Here is a 17,123-nt window from a genome sequence, read left to right as displayed (position 1 = left end):
GGTCATATGTCAGAAATCATATTTAAAATGTAATGCCACAAGATTATCTTGCGGATGAATAAAATTTATGTCAATCGAATAATCCATCGTTGTTTTATTGCAATTTAAAGTTCTATAGCTCTAAAAAAAAAACACCCTTTAGCTTCAGGGAGGTCTAGTAATGTCGATATAAAAAACTTTAAAGAAACAAACATAACATCCATAAATGTCACCTTCTACCGATTTAATTTGAATCTCAATTATCGTCATGACTTAATTATTTTATATTCCTGGCAGTTCACTGCTATCCACATATTTGTGGCATATCCGTGAGAGCGGAAGTGAAGTTCAACCATGCCATAAGTTATCGATAGGAACAGGTGATGATCGAATGGGGTGATACACTGTTTTCAGGTACGTTCCAAAACGACAGTTACCTGCATGTGGCTGAATATTTTCGTGCTCCAAAATCACTGTGTTAGGTTCTGCACGAATTGTTGTTGTTGTTTTGTCATTAGTTGATAAAAAGATTTCATTTGGTCGTATCGAGGTTTCAAATATACAACATTAGTTTTAAACTTTATGTGTTGAGCTTGGTTGTCAATGTTAACTGTGTGCTTTGCACTGTTAGATTCAGGAACTGTTCATCTTCTACCATTGGACCAGCAATTAGTCTGATATTGGCTCTAATTCATGAATATCAAATTATATGTTTTTAAATTTTCATAAAGTTATCAAACGACGAAATATGAACTTTTGGGGCGCCACTTTTGAATTTGAAGCATTAGCAAGGATTATAATTGGATCGATTGTTTCATTTTTTTATTGGGTGGCTTACACCAAGCTTTGAATGATTCGCTTTCATTGAACGATGCCATCAGAAGTTGTCCTGTCAGAAATTGGGCACAATTGATTTTGAAATAATGAAGAACATTTAATCATGAAGAATTTAATTCAATTGGTCTCCTTTAATTCGAACTTTCGAATGCAGAATAATCTTTCAGGGCCAATACGTTCTATTGGTGATGACGTCACACACCGCCATTTTTGGTTATCCTGTCAGTGTTTGGAATCCAAACAAACAAATTGTCGTTCAAATTAGTACGTTGTCGTTGAAGAAATTGGCTTATTTTGATGAATAAGATTATTTAAGGAACGATTTTACTGTTAATTTATAAACAGAAGGCACGAGATTAATGCCAGTAAGTTCGAACTTGAAGTTCAACTAATAAACACGGCTTCATACAAAATCTGGGGAATGATACAGGATTCAAACTTACTGGTATTAACCTCGTTCCTTCTGTCTATCAATTAATACTGAAATCGTTCCTCAAATACTCTTATTTATGAAAATAAGCTAATTCCTTCAACGACACCGTACTAATTTGAATGACAATTTATTTGTTTGGATTCCGAACACTGACAGGAGAACCAAAAATGGCGGTGTGTGACGTCACACTAATAGAGCGTATTGTCATCCCTTCCAGTTTTTATGGAAATACATCACTCATATGTCAAACTGACGTCAACCTATAATCAGCAACTTGACATCGATTGTCAAAGTCTCATAACCTCTAAAAACTTGTCTATCCCGACGTCTACTGTCAGATAATAATAAAGAAACCGAGTTAGATGTGTGGTTTTTGGAACTGTAAAGATTTTTGGAAAACGTACTTGAATCGAATTGTTTTACATTGTATGATTTATGAAATATGGTCTCATTGAGCGATAAAAAAAATATTCGTCAACGAAATTGAAATTATTATATTCAAATAAATTTGAAAATGGTCATATTATAGTCGATCGAATCAAACTTACCTGATTCTGTAGAAAAATCCACAACGAGCTCACAGTAGAACAGCACATCTTGAACTGAACTATTTCCTAGAAATCGTTCTTTATTATGCGGCGATTATTACCAGGGGCTTTTTAATTTTTTTTAATTAAAATCATTACGGCAATTCTACATAAAACTACGTTTGGCTGCTCGCCAATTATCTTGGTTGATCGATATGACGAAATGGTTCTAAATGAATTCATTAGAACGTGTGTTCAACGACTCATACAAAATTATGATACTGATTTGGACTGTACAAATTGGAATTTTTTATGAGAAACCCTTGGGGTCGTTAAAAAACAAGTAAAATCAATTCAACAAATTTTTCAAATGTTCCCAAATTATTGTTTAACTAATCCATAAAAATTTGATATTTTCAACTCGCGTAATTATTTCAAAAAAAAAAAAAAAAAAATTGCACTCAAAAAAGTGAACATCCAAATTTATTTTACACAACGTAGTGTCAGTAATGTCACTAGGAAGTATAAATAATCGAGTGTATAGTCTTTGTCGTCTCAATATTATTTCATTGTAAAGACAACATGGATTCATTACATTCTTAGTTTAGCAATCTGTATGAGATTAGAAATCAATGTTGTTTCAAATGTCCTAAGTTTCCAATAACCTTCCTATAGAAAAAATTGATTTGTTCATACATAAATATAATATTTTATTGTACAAAAAGTCGAAATTCCACTTCACTTTGATGTTTTATCTGTTGACGCTAAGAAGTTACTTAAGATGCTGAAGCTGCTGTTAAGGCTGCTCCTCTTCCACTACCGTCTTCAGACAGCATCAGGTCGAACTGAAAAAAAGTTCAATATTTAACCAACATTTGAGTAAAAAAATATTTTTTTCGTTGTTTTCTTGGACACCAATCATTTGAAAACTTCACTCACCACCACACCTGGTGTGACCAATTGCTTCATCTTTTCCATCATCAAATTGTGGAAGTGTGGGTGGTACCTATACACCGAACCGTCAATACCAACAGTAACTCTTTTCTCTTCAGTCTTCTTTATCAACGTCGCCAATCCAGCCGAACACATAAACGCCGCCCTTCTGCTAACGCACTCACAGATGTACCTGACGTTTTGAAAATCCGTTTCCGTTATGTTCTTAAGTCCTGGAAAGCAAAAAATTCATTGTAACATCAAAACGTAAAGTTTTCCTGGTCTTTAGAGAAAACTAGGCAAGAAACTGGCGTGGCAACATCGCAATTGTATGCTAGACAAGGAAATCGCGGCGTTGCCTCGCCCAGTTTTTCCTGGTTTTGCAGATTTTTTTTTACCCAGTGATTCCAGTATGGCCTTGCTCTTGTCGTATGTTCCTAGTTTTTCTGATTCTATGTCTGAGACGTATTTCGTCAGGAACTTGTCCTTCTGGTTCAGCTCGCTGGAGGATTTGCCGCCGAAAATGGCGCCCCCTTTGACGCACTTCAGTATCAGGAGTCTGACCAGTTCGCCCATGTACATTCCTGATATCATTTTTTCGTGCCTGGAATGTTTCCATAGGTGGAGAAAGATTCAAAGAGTCTACTAAATTGAGATATAGCTAAGACACTGCACAGAAGATCTTCTGGTAGAACTGTTAGAGATCTAGATCCTCATAAAAAATCTTTGAATACCCAGATGGTGCAATTTGAAGGGGACCACACCCGTGAGGTTCTTGCAGATCTTACCTTACTCTTTACCAAGACTAGAGAAGAGATTTCCCCACTTACAACTGCTTTCCGGGATTGATCGACGCCTTGTCTATGTCGATGTCCTCCGGCTTCCTGAGGTAGTTCAAGCAGCCGTCGTCTCCGAAGGCTCCCCACTCGCAGTTGATGAGCACCAGCCCTGATCCGTGATTGGCTCCGTCGAACATTTCTGCGTTCTGTTGCTTCTCTACGTAGCACGCGTTGGTTCCGGTTCCTGGTTGGGAAATTTAAGGGTAAAAAAAAGGTGGTACAAAGAGATTTGCCGGTCTAAAGGCACTCACCCACTATAAGTCCTACCTTGCAGTACGGGCTCTTCCATGCGCAGGCTATTAGGGTACCAGCCGTGTCGTTTATTACTGCTTTGACAATGACGTTCTTGTTTATCTGCAAGGAGAACGGTGTGGTTTCAAATGCTCGGAGAGTTCCAAGAGTCCATCACTAGCTTACCCCTTTCCTGACCAGAGCCTCCTGTAGCACTTTGACCACATCTTCGCCTATGATATCGTCGCACTTGAAACCTTTTGTCCACCGCTCGATTATACCCCGATCTATGGCCTTCTGGATGAGAGGAAAGCTGTAGGTGAAACCTAGTGGTAAACACTCGTCGTTCAGCTTCTGTTCCATGATGAAGAGGTGGAGGCAGGCGGCCACGTGGTCGAAAAGGTCTTTCCCCGATCCCAACATCTTCTCGTTGGGTATGACGAAGGTTCTGGAAGTCATCTCGAAATGGTTCTTCTGGAGATCCACCATGATGACCCTGAAGTTGGTGCCGCCAAGGTCTAGGGCGAGGTATCTACCCACCTCTGTAACGTTTTGGTCGAATCAGACCTGGATACTTTCAGGATTTTTTTTCTAACGGGTGTTTTTTTTTCGAGGTATATAACTTTAAGTTGGCATTACTGTTCAAGATGGCGACCGATTTAACAGCTGTCAAGTGATTTATTCTCGTTTTGGTTTGGCAATTCATCATGATTAGATTCACGCCTGAACAACGCTTGCAAATAGTGCAATTTTATTTCGAAAATAATGGTTCTGTGCGGAATACGTATCGCGTACTACGTCCATTTTATTTTGTTTAGCGATGAAGCGCACTTCTGGTTGAATGGCTACGTCAACAAACAAAACTGCTGCATCTGGAGTGAAGCTAATCCTCAAGTGTATGTCGAAACACAGAAAAACTGACTGTTTGGTGCGCTTTATGGGCTGGTGGAATCATTGGTCCGTACTTCTTCAAAAACGATGATGGCCAGAACGTTACAGTCAATGGTGATCGGTATAGAGCCATGATTACTAACTTTTTCATTCCTGAATTGAACAACCATGATGTCCAGGAGCTGTAGTTCCAACAAGACGGCGCAGCATGTCACACAGCTCTTGCCACAATCGATTTATTGAAAGACACGTTTGGTGACCGCCTAATTTCACGTTTTGGACCTGTGAATTGGCCTCCAAGATCTTGTTATTTAACACCGCTAGACTACTTTCTGTGGGGCTGTGTAAAGTCATTGGTCTATGCGGATGAGCCACAAACCCTTGACCATTTGGAAGACAACATTCGCCTTGTTATTGCCGATATACGGCCACAAATGTTGGAAAAAGTCATCGAAAATTCGACGTCCAGATTGGACTACATCCGAGCCAGCCGTGGCGGTCATATGCCAGAAATCATATTTAAAATGTAATGCCACAACATTATTTTGTGGATTAATAAAATTCATGTCAATCGAATAATTCATCGTTGTTTTATTGCAATTTAAAGTTCTATAGCTCTAAAAAAAAACACCCTTTATTTACCTTGTCCGGAGGGCAGGTCTTGTATGTACGTAGGGTAGCATTTTACTATTGATTTGGCGTGGGTTGCCTTGGCTAGACCTTTGTGCAAATCTGCCATCAACAATTTCATGTATTTCTTCAAATCGTCGTCCGTCACGTTAAAATCTTTCATTATGGAGTAAACCTGGAAGAATTGTAGAATGGTAGAGAACTTTTTGTTTTGGATAATTCCAACACAATTAATTTATACATAGAGTATTTCGGGGTTCCTTCAGACTAGAATGATACTCTTTCAAGTCCATTCAATCTTTGAAAATATTCGATTTCTTCGAATGTAGAAATGCGTGGACTGATCCTTGGGGTACTCCAAAAGTACGTATTTATAGGCTCCAGGAGTGCTATTTGCTATGAAAACATTACCTCGTTTGTGGGTTTAGTCCTTGGTATGTTCAGAGGTCGACACATGCAAGATCTTTTGTGAGAGGGATGCAGCGTAGATTCGTCTGCCATTTTTCTACTATAATTTTGCGAAGGATCGAAATGTTCAGCTCCCAGTATTATACGACAAAGTTGACAGATGTTGTCATTTTGCATTTCGTTAATGCCTACTGGGTCATCTTTTATCATAGAAACCATAGAGTAATACTTCGAGATTGAAACGCAGCAAAATCTTTGAAATTTTGTGACTCGTTATTAATTTTAAGGAAATTCCGCAGACTTGCTGAATTTATTTCTTGGAATCGCTCAGTATTTTGTAACATTTCCTGGTTTCCTTCCTCCGATGTTTTACTGCACCACCCTATATTGATGGTCTTCTTATGAAATGGCAAAATTACCAAAAAAATCTCAACTTTACTTTTTATTCATAAACATCTTTACAAGCGTCACCATCGTGATTTTTACATTTTAAATTGAATAGACGACATTCTCATTCGTATTTAGCAGCAACTGCCGCAGCCAGGGCTGCTCCTCTTCCACTACCATCTATAGACACCATCAGTTGGAACTGAAAAAAAAATCTTAACCTTCAGATGATCGGAAACATACCACTAGCTTACCTGAACACCTGGAATAATAAGCTCTTGGATCTTTTCCATCATCAGTCGATGCACGTGAGGATGATGGAGATATACCGAGCCATCGATACCAACGGCCACATTCTTCTCTCCCATTTTCTTGATAAGACCACATATTCCTGCTGAAACCATGTAGGCTGCTCTGGAAGAAACGCACTCGCAGATATATCTCACGTTTAGACAGTCCTCATCAGTTATATGTGGCAAACCTGCAGGAGATTGAATTAGAGTTTAAGATGATCAGATTTGAAAGGAACTGGTATCTTCCTTCATTAATTCATTTGGTCGTTAAAAGAACTAGTCCGCGAAAGAACTGGAATATAACTTTGAAAATATAGATACCCAGTTCTCCAAATATCTGCATGCACTTCCCATGGGACCCAGTTCGCTGTGCTTCTATCTGCGACACGTACTTGGTCAGGAACATGTTTCTGGTGAAGAGGGAATTGGAACCTTTACCACCAAACAGTTGACCATCTCTTACAGCTTGGACCAGGAGAACTCGAACTATTTCACCCATATACATACCGGATATCATTTTCTCATGCCTTCAAGGATACGATAATTATTTTTCACAATATTAAACCAGGTTAAGAGTAACTTGAAGAAAACATTAGTCCAAGAATTGTTGTTTTAGTTACAACAAAAACATTGCTTATGAAATAAAGACCGAATTCCAAATTAAATTTGGTAGGTTTTTTGGTAGCCCAAGAATATATCCTTGTGGCCACCCATCCCACTCACAATTTGAATCGAGGAAACTTCAATCTTTCACATACTTCTGTCTACCTTTGCAAGAAATTGAACTTCAGTTGATTTGAAAGATAAAATTAGAAGTGTGATGTTCCAGAAAGAAAAATGTGGGCCCAAGGATCGAACCCTGCGGACCACCTTCTTCATTATTTTCTAAAATCCTGAAAAATAGTGGAAAGTTGAGTTGCAATCATTCACGTACACCTGTCTGCCTGGGTTGATAGTTTGCGCGTCTAGCTCCAAGTCGAACTTGGTCCTGATGAAGTCGAGGCTGCCGTCGTCGCCGAAAGCGCCCCACTCGGTATTGATGAGAACGTTGCCGGAGCCGCGGTTCTTGACGTCGAACAACTGGGCGCATTTCTGTTTCTCGACGTAGCAGGCATTGGTACCGGTACCTGGGGATCGTGAACAAGAGATTTGAAGGAGATATGGATAATGAGATTGTTAGGTTTACCGATGATCAGGCCTATTTTGCATTCGGGGTTCTTCCAGGCTCCCGATATCAGAGTTCCTGTGGTGTCGTTGATCACTACTTTTATCTTGATGTTTTTCATCTGGAAATATGTTATTTTAAATATGAGAATTGAGTTAGGTTGTGTCCGATTGTAGTCAACTCTCTGATCGTCTGAGCCTCGTTTACATTGCTTGCAATGAAGTGATTAGAGAACTGCATGAAGCTCCATCCAGGTGAGGATGGACTCAACAACCAAACATTAAGTTTATACCAGTTAAGAGATGCAGAGTGATCTGCTCTTGCTACATGATGATGACCGTAAAACTGCTCAAAAAATTAAGATCTCACCCCCTTCCTCACAATGGCGTCCTGCAGCAGTTTACCAACGTCGTGTCCCACCACGTCGGTGCAGTTGAAACCCTTGGTCCATCTCTCTATCAAGGCCTTGTTCAGACTCTTCTGTCCCAGGGGGAAGCTGAAGGTGAAGCCCATGGAGTAAGATCCAGTCTTGAGGTTGTACTTATCGACGAACATCTGGACACAGTCGGCCAGGTAGGAGAACAGGTTTTCGCCGGTGCCCAACATCTTCTCCTGTGGCACCGCGAACTGCATGGACGTCATCTTCAGGTGGTCAGCGCCCCCAAGCTCCACCATTAGCACCCTGAAGTTGGTGCCGCCAAGGTCAACGGCCAGATAGGTGCCGGTTTCTGGAAGAGGTGATTTGGGTGTTATTTTGAAGATATAAAATTTGTGGTTCCAGTGGATCTTCAGGAACGATGATTCATCAGTATGTTTGTATTGCTATATTACTTGGTGTTATGGAGACAAAAAGGAAGAAAAGGAGAGGTAATGTCGCCCTGAGTTTACTCAGCCTTAAGCCGTGTTAAGGAACTTCGCTCCAAAGGGAATACACTGGCTACTGCCATTTGTTGGTTGAGAATTTTTGTGAGTTACCTTTTCCAGTAGGTAAGTCTTGGATGTAGGTCACGAAGCATTTAACGATGGAAGTGTTGTGGGTCTGCTTGTTCAGCCCTTTCCTCAGATCGATAATGAGCCTTCTTTCATATTCCCTGAGTTGATCATTGGTCACTAAGAACTTCTTCATGAGATTTCTGATCTGCAAAAACCCAGCTTTAGTGACTGTTACCAAGACTCCGTGTTAGGGAGAAAAACACTGGGATCGCTGAATAACCTGTGGTCGGACGCTAGAATGGGCGCATTCCTTGGGGTTATCCTCTAGTTGGATGGGAGGCGGTCTAGAAGAATCGTAGAAGTCGTCCATTCTGGAATAATCTGGAAGAATCGGGAGTATGGGAAATTTTGAATTATCGCGTTCAATTCGGTTTACCATCGTCGTCTGAAGTCTTTTCTGGCTTTTTGGGTTTTGGAGTTTTGCAAATTAGGGTGCCGAAAATGAAAAAAATCACTAGAATTCTGAGCAAGGGACTCATGTTTGATACTGACTGGAATTTTCCGAGTAAAAGGTCGAAATGTGTCTAGAAGAAAAAACGTCTTTTTGACTTATGTCTGGATGACAATTGGAAGGATGATCTGTGTTTTTTGTGATTTTGGTGATTTGAAAATGGCGGATGTTGTGTTCATTTTTATTTCATGTTAAACTAGTTATTGTGTTTTCTTTTGTTTCTGCTTATTATTTTCTATTATCAAACTTGGGAATCGTATAAATTTAACTTCAATATCACATAATCTGTAGAATTGAAAAATAGAGCAGGCTATTTATTGAATCTCATTAAACAATGTATAATTTGAGACATATTCTTTTTTCGATATGTTTATTATTTATTACGAAAATCGTGAAGTACCATTGAGATGAATCAACAAAATGAGTGATGAGTTGACGATCTAATGCGAGTTAGTAGAACCTGTAGGCTTAGTTACTGTGTCCTTACACCCCCAGGGTTAACCATGGTGGTTCTCCATGTAAAGGGTGTTTTTTTCCGAAGTATATAACTTTAAGTTGGCATTACTGTTCAAGATGACGACCGATTTAACAGCTGTCAAGTGATTTATTCTCAGTTTGGTTTGACAATTCATCAAATTCAGCCAAACGATCATTCGTCGGATGGGCCCAAAATGAGATTGCCGTTGTTCCCGATTTTCATAAGCGAATTTTGTTTAGCGATGACGCGCACTTCTGGTTGAATGGCTACGTCAACAAACAAAACTGCCGCATTTGGAGTGAAGCTAATCCTCAAGTGTATATCGAAACACCGTTACATCCATAAAAACTGACTGTTTGGTGCGCTTTATGGGCTGGTGGAATCATTGGTCCGCACTTTTTCAAAAACGATGATGGCCAGAACGTTACAGTCAATGGTGATCGGTATAGAGCCATGATTACTAACTTTTTCATTCCTGAATTGAACAACCATGATGTCCAGGAGCTGTGGTTCCAACAAGACGGCGCAACATGTCACACAGCTCGTGCCACAATCGATTTATTGAAAGACACGTTTGGTGACCGCCTTATTTCACGTTTTGGACCTGTGAATTCGTCTCCAAGATCTTGTGATTTAACACCGCTAGACTACTTTCTGTGGGGCTATGTAAAGTCATTGGTCTATGCGGATAAGCCACAAATCCTTGACCATTTGGAAGACAACATTCGCCGTGTTATTGCCGATATACGGCCACGAATGTTGGAAAAAGTCATCGAAAATTGGACGTCCAGATTGGACTACATCCAAGCCAGCCGTGGTGGTCATATGCCTGGAATCATATTCAAAATGTAATGCCACAAGATTATCTTGCGGATAAATAAAATTCATGTCAATCGAATAATCCATCCTTGTTTTATTGCAATTTAAAGTTCTATAGCTCTGAAAAAAACACCCTTTATAAGACTCCATGAGTATTTTTTCTGAATCCTTTAGATAAATTAACGCGATATTTGAAGGCCATATCTTTTACGTGCCGCCGTGTATATAGAACGATCGTTTTTAATCCGGTGAAACCCGGTAAGTTTTAATCTAGTCCCGCTCGATATATCTCGTTAATATCAGATCCGTAACTTTTCACATCGCGTTTGTGGAAAATAGCACATTACGCTTTGACGTCTATGTCTACGTTAGAGTCTATACACTTCTGCGTTTTTGAGATAGAGGTTATCTTGGCCTGTTTGCTGATTCTAGCTACAGCCTTGGTTTTAATATTCAACATCTTTTTCAGAGACGAGAAAAGTGACCATATAATAGAGCTTGAAGCTGAGTTGCGGAGGCTAACGGACCTGAACACTAAAGTACAAACCGATGTAAGTAGATTTGAAATTCGTAGTCAGTTATTTATTATTAATTTTTAAACGTTGTTGAATCATGTATATTTCCATGATTAAATGACATAACCTACTGAACACGAATGACATAAGAAACGTCAAAAAATAATACAGGGTTGCTATTATAACCATCTTAAATTATATCGACCCAATGGACTAGTTTTCATTTTTTTGTTAAGGATTCATTCTAAAAATTTAAGTAAAATGAAACAAAAATGTGGAAGAATCATTGAAATATCTCTAGAAATGAAAAAGTTATGGGACTTTGAAGTTGCGCTTGGAAGAATAATTTCATAGTACGTGTAAGTGTCGTGACGTCACACACTAGACGACTGGTATTCGCAGAGTGCTTATGAATTCATTGGTGTACAATCACTGGTGCCGTTCGTGTCGTGTTTTGTTCGTTACACGATGGCTGAAATAACTTACTATATACATACATATAAATTACTTTTTTCTCTTTTTACTTTTTACTCCTCTCATAAATATGTTTTGCCATTGATAGACTTCAACAACCAGAACTCAACTACAAACTGTTTATGAAACGTTTTTTAAATAAATCATCGTTATAAGTTGAACCATGATGAAGCAAACTCAAAAGTAGATACTTACTTGAAAAGTTTAACTCCTTTTATTTCAGCACTGACATAAGATGGATTTGAAGAAAAAAACTCCATCACTGCGAATATATCTATTTCAGGCAAATTGTCACTTTGTCCTTTTACGAAGCCTTCTTCCATTATGGTGACATAATAACAAAACTCGAGTTAAAACTACACTGTACAACTACAAACGGCGCGAGAGCCTTGGCGCGGCTAAGTATTTAAACGTAATTTATGGTGTAGCGATCACAGGCAAGTGCCGTGACGTCACAGACCAAAGACGTTCCGCGCTAAAATACGTAAATTTAAATAATCTATTTCTCAGTCATTTATTGATGGATTTTCAAAATTTTTTCACTGATTTATCAGTTTTGCTCTATATTTTAATTCTATCGTGTCAAATATCAACATCACTAAACTAGTCCATTAGGAAAATCTTCTATTTAGTATATTTTGTAATGTTTTACAATGTGCAATGAGCAATAATTACCTTTTTTTTTTCAGAACAACAAACTCATTATCGAAAAAATCAAAGCTGACAGGTCTCAAGACGAATGGGATGCCCTCACAGAGAAGGTCAAAGAAGTAGAAGAGCTCCAAAACGAAATTGGTACCTTGAGGAAGAATTTGATTGACGCCAAATGTACCAAGCTTAGATTAGATGAACTTTTTTCCGACAATAAGCTCCTTGAGCGTAGTATTGAGGCTATGGAAGTCCAGATGGAAGAAGCTAGGAAGAAGGCGATGAGGATCTTCGAAGTAGAAGGAAAACTCTTATCCGCTCAAAAGACCATAGATATCCAAGAGTTGGTAAGTTACTCATTATTTTCTTTTCTATTTCATTTATTCACTTAGCCTTTTTAAAATAGCAGAACTATGGCATAATTTTTAATTAACAGTTAAAGCTATTATAGTTAAATTCAGCTTCATACTTTAATAAACAACGTTAAACAATTGTTCAAATGTCCTTTTCTGTTTTAGGATCTCAACGCTGCCAAAGCCAAAATCCAAGAACTAGAAGAACGCAATGCCGAACTCCAACTGTTGTACAAAAACAAAGTCCTCGAGAGTGAGATAGTAGAGGGAGAAGATGATGAGGACGTTCCCAACACAACAACAAGGTTTCAGGAGTTCGACTTCTGCAACAGCACAAGCATAGGTGAAGAGTTGAACAACAACGCACGTAGGAAGGCTCTAGAATTGCAGATTGAGAATCAACAGCTCCAAGCTGCCCTCGACGATATCAAGCACAAGGACTTTTATGAGAATAGAGACAAGGTGCGCGAACTCGAAAAGGACAAGAAGATGTTGAGCATGGAATTGGAGAAGGTCAAACCACAACTCGAGAATCTTAAAAAGTATGCTGAAGATATAGAGGCGGTGATGAAGAAAGCCGTCCAGGAGAGCGTTGAGATGCAAAGGGAGATCAAGGAATTGAAGGATCTCAACGAAAAACAGAATGAGCTTTTACAGTTCGAGAAGTCAAGGAATGAGGAACTTCGGGATGCTCTAAAACACTGCACTGCTGAGAGAGATAGAAATAACTTGCTTCTTCAGTCCTTTAAATTTAAGACTGAGAGAACTGATAAGTGGACTTCTGAACTTCGTGAGTCAATAGTTGACCTCAAAAGGGAACTTGAGATGGGTAAGATGGTGGAAAAGGAAAAACAAGATTTAATATGGAAAAAAGGATGCCTAGAGAAAGATATTGTTAATTTACATAAAGAAGTGGAAAACCTCAAGGAATTATTGGAGGTAAGTAAGATCTTTAATATGGGGAATTCTCCTCATTCTACAAATGAATATTCGGGTTTAATGCTCTATAAAAGCCTATTGAGCCTGTTGAAAACCATAACAGGAAACGAGAGGGAGTTCACTATGGGCGTACCTTAACTCTGTATAACCGCGTTTTTGGCTTTTTGGCGCTTTGGTAAAAGGACGAAAAGAATTTAATTCAATTTTCACTTTACAGATGAAGAGTATGGACGTTGATCAAAGAACAGATAAGATAACCATACTAGAGCGACAAGTGGAAACTCTAATAAAGCAAAAAAGAGAGTTGATGGAACAGGTAGGGAAGTTGCAGGATTGCGAGAGAAAAGCTCAGGAACTGTTGTCTCAGGCAGCTGTACACTCCGAGACTATAACTACCTTGCAGAGAGACTTGGTCACCGAAAAAGTTACGAACGAAAAATTCAGAACCAACATGGAAAAACTTGGCCTCACCTTGGATGTCCTGGACAATGACATCAACGTAATTTTGGAAACGATGTTGGAGAATTCGGAGGTGTTCAGAACTCTGACCGACATTTATAAGACCAAGGAGGGTGACGTTCTAGACGTGGACAAGCATTTGGAGGAGATGGCTAGTTCTTTAACGGAGGAGTGGAGGCAGCAAGTTGAGAAGTTGGAGGAAGAGATTTCAGTTTTGCAAGGCTCAAATAAAACTTTGCAAACAGAGAATGCCAGCCTGAAGGTTGATATTTCCACTTTCAAATCCCAGTTGCAAAGTTTGCAGATGCAACAGACTGCTTTGCAGTTGGCAAACAGTCAATTGGTGGCCGAGAAGGAAGATGTAAGTACATCATAATTTACTCCTCTAGAGTTTCTTATTTTCAGAAATGATATGTTACTATGTGTTATTATATGTTATTTGGACAAATTATTTGTGCAAAGCATTTTGTGATCAGGGATTTCTTCCTCCTCCTCACAGAATCTACTGTCAAAAGTTTCTGATAACTCTATTATCATTAGGTCCTTCCTGACCTAACCTAACCTAACCCTATTATCATTAGGTCCTTAGAATAAAATGTAATTTGAAGACTCGCAAAACCAATCTCGACTCTCTTTCCAGTTGTCTCGTTTGAATCTCGTTCAACAGAATCAGCACAGGACACTGTCTCAGGACCAAAGTCTACTCCGTAACATCCATGCCGAACTAACTGCTGAATACGAGAAGTTGCTCGAAGAGAAAGAAAGCCTAAAGAAGAACAACAGGGACTTGAAGACTGAAGCGCGAACATACAACGAGAAATTGGAAAGTTTGGAAAGTAAGATTAAAACGGTGGAACAAGAAAGAGATCTAGCCAAAGATGATTCCAAGCACCTTTCGTTCTTGAGGTCAGAACATTCGAAACTCAAGGTAAGCTTGGAATTTTTTCGATGAATCTTCGTAAATGATACGAATTTTTTTTTTCAGGCTGACTTCAGAACTTTGCTGTCGACTAGCGAAAGGTTCAAAGTGGAATGTAAGACGTCACGTGAAGAACTGCATACTCTACGAGCGGAATTCAGGGAAATGAGGTCGACCAACACTGAGATGAAATCCGAACTGCTTAATAAGACTGATGCGATAACAAACCTGCAGTTGGAAAATGCAGTGTTGCAGCAAAAATGCGAGGTGAGTTGCTTCAAATTTTACTTATAATAATAGTATATTTCTTGTACAAAGATGGTAATCATTATTTTTTATTCATTTTACAACACCTCATGTTTATTTATTGTCATTTATGTTGTTATGAATGAGATATTCTACTCAATTCGGGATATTGATTCAAATGAAAATTCGAACTCCATGATTTTTCCAAATCACCTGCAGATACCATTCAAATACAGTTTTCAAAAGCGGTTAAATAGCTTCGTTACGGCTGCACAAAGTGGCAACGGCGCCTAGTATAGCTTGTAAATCCTACCCATTCCAAAATATAATATGACAACGGCTGGAATTTTATTTATTATTATGATTAATTCTTGTCGTAGATGCTGCAGGACAATCTGAACAAGCTGGATGCAACTAGGATCAATCTACTGGAAAGTTATTCCGAATTGTGTAGACAAAGTTTAACTTGTATGGCTGAGTCCATGGACAGACAGAGTCTTTCTCAAATGGAAGCCAAGCGTCACTGGGAACAATATAACAACATCCTAAGACAAAAAGACAAGTTGGAGGAGAAAATCTTCGATTTCTACAAGAATCTTGGAAATGCGAACCAAAAGAAGTAAGTGGAAAAACTTTCGTGTTATAAAGAGGAGAAAAGAAATTTTCTATTTCTATTTCTATCTATCACAAAAAGCTCTAAAAACTCAAATAATTTATACTTTGAGCGAACTTACAGTGACGTCAATTTGAAGTTAATACCTGTACCGTTTAGGTTTTTGTTCCTTTGGGCTTGGTATTTTCTTGCCAGTTTCTATATTTTCTACATTAAAACATATTTATTATATTCAGAGTCTGAATAGATTCATTTTTCCTATAGAAAAGCCATTAACAACAACATTGAATTCTAACCTCAAACAGATTGATGTATAATGAAAATCTTTACAGAGAAATAAAATCTACTTATAACATTTACTAATTACTATACAGGGTGTTTCCTAAACATGCGGCAAAAATTCAGGGGGTTGTTCCTTGGACTATTCTAAGAATATTTTGTCCTTTGATGATTTTTGAAAAACCTATTTGTTTCGAAGATATAGGGGAAACAAAATTTCAGATAATAACATTTTATTATGAAAAATTACATGAAAATTCAACTCAACCTACAAAAACTGTTGAAAATGACCACCTCTAGCCAGCATACAAGCATCCAATCTTCTCCTCATTGACTGCCGAACCCTTTCAAAAACACCAGGATCATTTCTTATTAAGTTACACCCAGCAATGATCCGATTTCGCAAGTCTTCCACATTTTCTACTGGAGTGGTATAAACTAATGATTTTAGATGGCCCCATAGGAAATAATCTAAGGGGTTTAAGTCCGGGGAACGAGCAGGCCATAAATGAGGTCCACCTCTTCCAATCCAAATTATTATTAATTATTGAACTATTATTAATTTTAAAAATATGAAAAATGTTGTTCGCCCTGTATCTTCGAAACAAAGAGGTTTTTCAAAAATCATCCAAGGACAAAACATGCTTAAAATAGTCCAAGGAACAACCCCCTGAATTTTTGCCGTATGTTTAGGAAACACCCTGTATAAGTAGATTGTAAATATGCAATAAACAGTTAATAAAAAAAAATAGTAATAAGTGTATCAGTTACAAAATGATCTTGACAACAGAAAACGGTTGATTCAATAATAAAAACAAATGCTTTGGTTTATGGAACTTTGCATATACTTCCAAGTGACGTCACTTCATCGCTATAGGTAGACCATATTGGTGAGGTTAGGCTGGAATTTTCAAATTCCATTCGAATTAGGCGAGTCTTTCTAACCTCATCGATATGGAGTGAGAATTTTTTAAACCGAAAGAATTTACTAATTGAATTTTTCAGGAGTGGGTTCGCTTCTCTGGTTCGAAGGGTCCGTAAAGCCGGATCTGGGATAATGAACCGCAGTAGAAGTGTAAGTATGGCGTTGTTAAGAAGAAGGAGTAATGTAAGTACCAACAAATTTTTCGTCGAAGGAGAATTCGTAGCTTTTATAGTCGAATCGACGTACAAACAATTAGTTAGTTGGTTAGTATATTACTTTTAATTAGCTTAAATAGTTTTTCGAAGAAAATTCCACACGGTTTAGTTAGATGGTTTGAAAACCACCAAGACTGATTGGATTTTGGGGCTCAGATGCTGAATACTCATAATAGTCACATTCTTGAGTGGAAGTTCACTGAATATATTGTACTCAATTTCATGCAAAGATTAGTCTTTTCAT

The 17,123-nt window shown here is 38.3% G+C and overlaps 3 protein-coding genes across 3 annotated transcripts in view; 1 reads left to right on the top strand and 2 right to left on the bottom strand.

Moving 5' to 3' along the window:
* LOC123675912 (girdin-like) overlaps positions 1-17,123 on the top strand; it is a 54,483-nt gene that overhangs the window by 31,790 nt on the left and 5,570 nt on the right. The window contains exons 5-12 of the mRNA XM_045611479.1: positions 10,764-10,845; positions 11,973-12,278; positions 12,450-13,223; positions 13,441-14,043; positions 14,323-14,610; positions 14,668-14,868; positions 15,228-15,466; positions 16,745-16,814. Coding sequence (XP_045467435.1) covers positions 10,764-10,845; positions 11,973-12,278; positions 12,450-13,223; positions 13,441-14,043; positions 14,323-14,610; positions 14,668-14,868; positions 15,228-15,466; positions 16,745-16,814 — 2,563 coding nt within the window. The remainder of the gene's footprint in view (positions 1-10,763; positions 10,846-11,972; positions 12,279-12,449; positions 13,224-13,440; positions 14,044-14,322; positions 14,611-14,667; positions 14,869-15,227; positions 15,467-16,744; positions 16,815-17,123) is intronic.
* On the bottom strand, positions 2,474-5,867 carry LOC123675914 (hexokinase type 2-like). Its single transcript, XM_045611481.1, has 8 exons — positions 5,712-5,867; positions 5,313-5,475; positions 3,966-4,321; positions 3,800-3,902; positions 3,540-3,732; positions 3,108-3,313; positions 2,716-2,942; positions 2,474-2,621 (listed from the first exon to the last, which is right to left on the bottom strand). Exons 1-8 carry the CDS (start codon positions 5,799-5,801, stop codon positions 2,553-2,555), a joined length of 1,407 nt encoding a protein of 468 aa, XP_045467437.1. The 5' UTR covers positions 5,802-5,867; the 3' UTR covers positions 2,474-2,552.
* On the bottom strand, positions 6,138-9,108 carry LOC123675913 (hexokinase type 2-like). Its single transcript, XM_045611480.1, has 9 exons — positions 8,923-9,108; positions 8,767-8,867; positions 8,529-8,691; positions 7,923-8,281; positions 7,575-7,674; positions 7,323-7,515; positions 6,710-6,915; positions 6,350-6,576; positions 6,138-6,297 (listed from the first exon to the last, which is right to left on the bottom strand). Exons 1-9 carry the CDS (start codon positions 9,023-9,025, stop codon positions 6,220-6,222), a joined length of 1,530 nt encoding a protein of 509 aa, XP_045467436.1. The 5' UTR covers positions 9,026-9,108; the 3' UTR covers positions 6,138-6,219.

The sequence above is a fragment of the Harmonia axyridis genome, chromosome 3 (assembly GCF_914767665.1).
Source record: "Harmonia axyridis chromosome 3, icHarAxyr1.1, whole genome shotgun sequence".
In the NCBI taxonomy this organism is placed as follows: domain Eukaryota; kingdom Metazoa; phylum Arthropoda; class Insecta; order Coleoptera; family Coccinellidae; genus Harmonia; species Harmonia axyridis.
The sequence above is the reverse complement of the archived record's forward strand: the minus strand, read 5'-3'. Positions and strand labels throughout refer to the sequence as shown.

Excerpts from the sequence above, each read along its gene's own strand:
- LOC123675914 (XM_045611481.1), bottom strand. The coding sequence starts at position 5,801 with ATGGCAGACGAATCTACGCTGCATCCCTCTCACAAAAGATCTTGCATG. Across the intron at positions 5,476-5,711 it reads GGACTAAACCCACAAACGAG|GTTTACTCCATAATGAAAGA; the intron begins GTAATGTTTTCA and ends CAATTCTTCCAG. Across the intron at positions 2,622-2,715 it reads TGGTCACACCAGGTGTGGTG|TTCGACCTGATGCTGTCTGA; the intron begins GTGAGTGAAGTT and ends ACTTTTTTTCAG.
- LOC123675913 (XM_045611480.1), bottom strand. The coding sequence starts at position 9,025 with ATGAGTCCCTTGCTCAGAATTCTAGTGATTTTTTTCATTTTCGGCACC. Across the intron at positions 6,916-7,322 it reads ATCAACCCAGGCAGACAGGT|GCATGAGAAAATGATATCCG; the intron begins GTACGTGAATGA and ends GTATCCTTGAAG. Across the intron at positions 6,577-6,709 it reads GCAGATATTTGGAGAACTGG|GTTTGCCACATATAACTGAT; the intron begins GTATCTATATTT and ends AATCTCCTGCAG.